Source organism: Hipposideros armiger, unplaced genomic scaffold, assembly GCF_001890085.2.
Source record: "Hipposideros armiger isolate ML-2016 unplaced genomic scaffold, ASM189008v1 scaffold_110, whole genome shotgun sequence".
NCBI classification, from domain to species: domain Eukaryota; kingdom Metazoa; phylum Chordata; class Mammalia; order Chiroptera; family Hipposideridae; genus Hipposideros; species Hipposideros armiger.
Window position 1 is genome coordinate 3,550,610 of NW_017731460.1, and position 6,140 is coordinate 3,556,749.

Here is a 6,140-nt window from a genome sequence, read left to right on the forward strand (position 1 = left end):
GAAGGGGAACAGACAAGTTGCTGTCCTTCATGTGGGATCCAAACCAGGGCCCTGCTGCTCAGAACTGGCGTCCCAAGCCAGCTCTTAACCAACGCGCCACTCGGCCGGCCCTATAATTTAATTTTAAGTGATTCATAAGTCAGTGGAATCCTGCAGTGTTTCAGGGTTGTTATACGGAGCATCAAATTCCATTTTACTATAGATGCAGAAAAATGCTGGTTAAGAGAGAGATTGCATGTTCACGTTTTTCCAGATTAAATGGATTTTTACTGTATTAGAACTATACTTCTAAAATCACTTTTTTAAAAAATCACTCAAAGCACCATTTGATGCATAAGTCTATCAAGATTTTCTCATTCTTGATACAATTTTCATAATTGTCCCATCAAATGAAGTAATTAAGAGCTTGGGTTCAATTATCTCCACAATGGTAAAGTCCAATGTTAGGAGAGTTAAATGATCAACTCAGCATGCTAACACTCTCCACACTAGTCACACAGTACACGCTGTCATCAGCTCACAATGCTAAGCTTTGCTCCTGGTGACACACTCAAGAGTTCCTCAAGGACTCCTCAAGGCAGATCTGATTCTATGGCTGTGTGTAAGAGAAATAGCTCTTCCACTGATTATTCTCATGAGGATGCCATTTCCAATATAATTTCTTTTTTCATGGTCTTTGAACCTGGGTCTGGGCATCCTGGCTTCTAGTCCCTGCTTCACCACTAATTAGCATTTGGCTTTGGGTAAACCTTTTAACCTTGCCAAGCCTCCATATCTTCATCTCTAAAAGGGAAGTGGCAATTCCTGCTCTACCAGCCTCAACAGATTGTTGTCAGGATCAAGTGAGATAATACATGTGAATGTGCTTTGAAATTTTAAGCTCAATAAAGATCAAGATATTCATATTTATCTTTCATATGAAATTTGTACAGCATATATTTTTTGTTCTTGTTCTTGCTGCTGCTGCTGTCTGGTTTAATGTGCTCTGTTTCTTTTCTCGGTAGATCTAGCCCAGTAGTATTCAGAAAGTCATCTTTCTGGGAGTCAGCCATCATTGCACAGTAGATATCCAAGAGAAATTTCCTGCTTGATAATTTGCTAGATAAAACAATATTTACTATTTTATCAGCCTCCGAAGCCAATGGCTTCAGAAAAATAGTGATAATCACTATAATTTTTTACTATGTCCCAAGCCACTATCTTTTTTTTAAATCGTCACAATTACCTTGCAGAGTAATATCTCTATTTAACATGAGAAGAAACTGAGACTCAAAGAGTTATATTTGTTGAACATCTCAAAACTAGTGAGCGGCAGAGTAAGAATTCAAACAAGGTGTTTTGTTTTAACTCCAAAGCCTGTGTTTCTTCCTCCACCTCCCCCCAGTATCTCTCACTTTTTGTTGACTACATGAGCCTATTCCTTAGTTTCCAGAAATTTTATTCACAATTTCAGCAAATATCTGAAAACAAACCTATCATTTTGCATATCAAATAGCGATTAAGAGTATGTATTGTGGAGCCAGACTAGACAACTTGGGTTCAACTCTTGGTACTTTAGGCAAGTTACTTAACTTCTCTGTGTCTAAGCTCCTTATCTGTAAAGTGAGAGGAATAATCGCACTGACTCTTGTAATCTGTATGAGGATTAAGTGTATAAAGCACATAGAACATAGTAAATATTTATTAAATGTTAATTAAATTTAAAATTTTACATTCCTGCATAGCCATTCTTTCCTTCTAGCCTCTCTCTCTCTTGCAATAGTATATGCTGAGCCAGCTTTTGGCTGTTTTGTTCTTTTTGCAGAGTGGGTATACTAGAACAGTCATTGATTATTGATCACCAGCATTTGATCTAGAAAACAGTACCTTAGCCATTTGCTCTTAGCCCTCTAATGTAAACCACACAGGCTAAAAGGTAAGAGCTTTGGCCTGATGCTAACAAGCCATCATGGAATCACCAATTCTATCGTTTGTTGTTAATGTAGTAAAAATAATAATACTAATAATCTGATGCAAAATATTGAAGTGTTAATCTTGTATGATCAGTGGTTGTCAAGGATGAATTACAGTTAACTTTTAAATCCAAAGAGCTTTTATTCTAACCAGTCTCTGTGGATATATTTTATCCCCTACAGAAACCAGTGAAGGTGTATCTTTGCAACTGGGAAACACGAAAGATTTTATTATTTCATTTGACCTCAAGTTCTTGACAAATGGAAGCGTGTCCGTGGTTCTAGAGACCACAGAAAAGAATCAGTTCTTCACTGTACATTATGTCTCAAACACCCAGCTAATTGCTTTTAAAGAAAGAGACATATACTATGGCATCGGGCCCAGAACTTCATGGAGCACGGTTACCAGGGACCTGGTCACTGACCTCAGGAAAGGAGTGGGTCTTTCCAACACAAAAGCTGTCAAGCCAACCAAAATAATGCCCAAGAAGGTGGTTAAGCTGATTGCAAAAGGGAAAGGATTCCTCGACAACATCACCATCTCCGCCACAGCCCACATGGCCGCATTCTTTGCTGCCAGTGATTGGCTGGTAAGGAACCAAGACGAGAAAGGTGGCTGGCCAATTATGGTGACCCGTAAGTTAGGGGAAGGGTTCAAGTCTTTAGAGCCGGGGTGGTACTCTGCCATGGCTCAAGGGCAAGCCATCTCTACCTTAGTCAGGGCCTATCTGTTAACAAAAGACCATATATTCCTCAATTCAGCTTTAAGGGCAACGGCCCCTTACAAGTTTCTATCAGAGCAGCATGGAGTTAAAGCTGTGTTTATGAATAAACATGACTGGTATGAAGAATATCCAACCACGCCTAGCTCTTTTGTTTTAAATGGCTTTATGTATTCTTTAATTGGGCTGTATGACTTAAAAGAAACTGCAGGGGAAAAACTGGGGAAAGAAGCACGGTTCCTGTATGAACGGGGCATGGAATCCCTGAAAGCCATGCTCCCCTTGTATGACACTGGCTCAGGAACCATCTATGACCTCCGGCACTTCATGCTGGGCATCGCCCCCAACCTGGCCCGCTGGGACTACCACACCACCCACATCAATCAGCTGCAGCTCCTCAGCACCATTGATGAGTCCCCGATCTTCAAAGAGTTTGTCAAGAGGTGGAAAAGCTACCTTAAAGGCAGCAGGGCAAAGCACAACTAGAGCTCACAACCAAAATCACATTTCAGCCTCTGCTGTACACGAAAACTACGGGCCCTGTCTCAGCAGAGCATAGGCACATGTTGAAAGGTCGTACACTAGCTTTTTGTGGATGTCATCAAAGTGATAAATGATCCTTAAAACCAGCCTTCTGAGACAACTGCATTCCACGGGTTGGGTGTTTAGAAATGTAGATGGCATTTGAGCAGGAAAGTGTTTAGTCAGTGGGCGGAACAACGATGTTTAACTCTGCCATGCTTATCGCCCTGTATAGTTCCACAGGTAGCCCAGTCCCTCTCGGTTTGGGAAAGCAAATGGTAAGTAGCTGTTACTGGCCAGCTGTCTAGCACTTACCTGAAAGCTTAGTATGGGGTGCTTTTAAAATGTGATTATTTATGTTTATGTTGAAAGCAGACTTTAAAAAAACAATGTGCTGTAATACAGTAAATATTTACTTGTAGCCTGAATAGTGAACTGTGTGCAACTTTTTTAAATGATGTTTTTTTTTTCCTATAGATTAATTTCTTGGGGGCAAATGAGCATTTGTTGCATTTGTTCAATTTGTTATATATGGACACTATTTTGAATTTATAGTTTTCTTGGTGTGTAAATTAAAGACACAGTCGATGTTCAGGCTTCACAGTTATGTAATGTAAGCACAACTAAAATGAAATATGTTGACTGCACAAGAAATTACAAAAATGTTATCTGTTATGAAACTTGATCTACAATCAGTAAAGGTTTGATAATCAGTCTATCCCTCCCCATCCCCATTGTGATAGTTTCTTTTGTCACTATCTAGAATTTTGTAATTCATTTCAGACCACACTCAAGAGTGTTGTCTGTTTGGGGGGAACATTTTTGGGACATTATTTGGAAAACTTGATTATAAACCTAAATTTGGGAAGGAGCTAGTAATTTTGGTAAGTCTACCACCACTACCCTTTCAGGATTTCCACCCCACCCTTAAAGAAAAACATTAGGTCAAATATTACATCAAGAATCATAGCAGATTTTTTTTCCTACTTAGATCATTCTTGGTCTTCAACTTTCGAAACCATTGACTGCGCATTATTGTTTTTCCTTTGCAATTTTAATTTTAAATTATTTCAGCTCTTGGATAGAAGTGATGCTCCTGCATTTGCTGTGTATGAGTAATCAGACATTTATTTGGCTTTTATACCTCACTATACCCCACAATACCTATAGGTTTCCTCGCCCACATACCCTGGGCAGTGTCTGCTGTAGGGCTTCAAGCATTAGGTCGGAACCGAGAGGCTGGTTTTGCTCTTCTCTTGTAGTGTATGACTGTACACTAAATCAACACTATAACTTACACAGATTGGAAATAGGAGACCCCACAGTGCAGTTTGTCTATGGCCTATATTAAATGCACATCCAAACTCTCTCTTGCCCACAACAAAACAGCCGTGGATTATTAGGTTCCCGCTAAGCTTTTGACCTTCATAGTTCTTATCCATTAAGATGTCCCAACGAGAATATCTGGATGCCTTCATTTTTATTTTCAGTGCTCAAAAAATAAACTTTCTCCAATCTGGGAACCCTTTTTACATCATCGTATTTGTTATTATTTTAGAGCAGTCCAGACGTCTGCCTTGTGTTCGCGTACTGGTACTTCAGATTGCGGGAATCAATAAAAACAGCATGGGACTGCTTCTGTGAACAATATCAGTGCCTTAACAACATGTCTGTCCTTTTCTGCTGAAAAAGGAAAGACATCTTGATCTAGAAATGGCATTGCTATTTCATTGCTGTTGGTTTCACACTGCCTTCCACATTGCAACAGCAATTTGATTTTTCTTGTGATCCCAGAATTTTCTAAGAGAGTGAGTTGAACCTGTAGCAGCACCATCAGTACAGACTCGTGATTCTCACATTTTTAAGATGACTCAGAACCACCTAGGAGCTTATTAAAATACAGATTCCAGATATTCAGTAAATCTTCCAGTGAACCATGGTGATCTGCATTTTTAACAAGCATCCAGGTGATTCTGATGCAGGTGAGCCTGGGGTGTGCATGGAGGAACACTGCCCAAGACCATCCATTGCATTTTTGTTCCTAAACACCTATGGCGTTTTCTAGGGTTTTAAATCATGTAAAATGTTTACTTATTCTGAGCTTAGAGAGCATGGGGAAGGTATTTCAAAGTTTTGTTTCTTTAAATTGTTCTTTGTTTCAAGAGTATGGGTGTTAGTTTTTTACACTTATCTTGAGTTACCTTTGATGTTAAATTAAGTCTATTGCCACTTCAGTTTTAAAACCAGCCAAAAGTTTCCAGATAAAGGTCGAGTTTGACCCTTTAGCAGTTACTGTACATAAAGGCTTCATCCAAAAACCATCCAGTGTCTGTGAGCAAATACAAAAGTGACACACAAGCACAACTCTAGATGTGGCAATCCTTTTTCTTTGTCAGTGTGCAAACTTTCACTGAAAGCTGCTATTTTCATCCTTCTTGTAATTGCTTTTCTTGTTTTTCCTCCATTGTACATGTGGGTTATATACCATGTGTTAAATATGCAATAAAGTGTTTACTGGATGCCCTTGTGAAGGGTAGTCCTTTGTAAAGCTGTACAGACTTTGCAGTTTAAGCACAATGTGCACATGTTAGTTTTATATACAGCAAAACTTGATTTTTTGCAGATGGAAAGGTATTTTGTTTCTATACAAAGTAAATGGATTGTTTGTGCTTAATGTAAAGCTGCTTTATAAAATTGTAAAATAAAGTTTTTATCTTAAAAGGAATATACCTGGATATTTCTCTTTCTTCTCTAATTATTCTAATATTATTTGAGCCCAGCAAGCAGATTTCTGACCATCATTTCCTGTTCAGCCTGTGACAACTAGTCAGGCAACAGATGTTCATTAAAAGGTGTATCAGTCCCTTTAAGAGAGCGTGGGAGTATGTCCCGTGGGCCTTATCCTAGGAGGTTTAGTCAGTAGGGGAGAACATAGTGTCCACAA

General features: G+C 39.1%; 1 protein-coding gene across 1 annotated transcript in view; it reads left to right on the forward strand.

The window, feature by feature from the left end:
* Positions 1-5,921, forward strand: part of GLCE (glucuronic acid epimerase) — a 144,395-nt gene extending 138,474 nt beyond the window's left edge. The window contains exon 5 of the mRNA XM_019647321.1: positions 2,136-5,921. Coding sequence (XP_019502866.1) covers positions 2,136-3,160 — 1,025 coding nt within the window. The 3' untranslated portion in view covers positions 3,161-5,921. The remainder of the gene's footprint in view (positions 1-2,135) is intronic.
* The last annotated feature ends 219 nt before the right edge of the window (positions 5,922-6,140 follow it).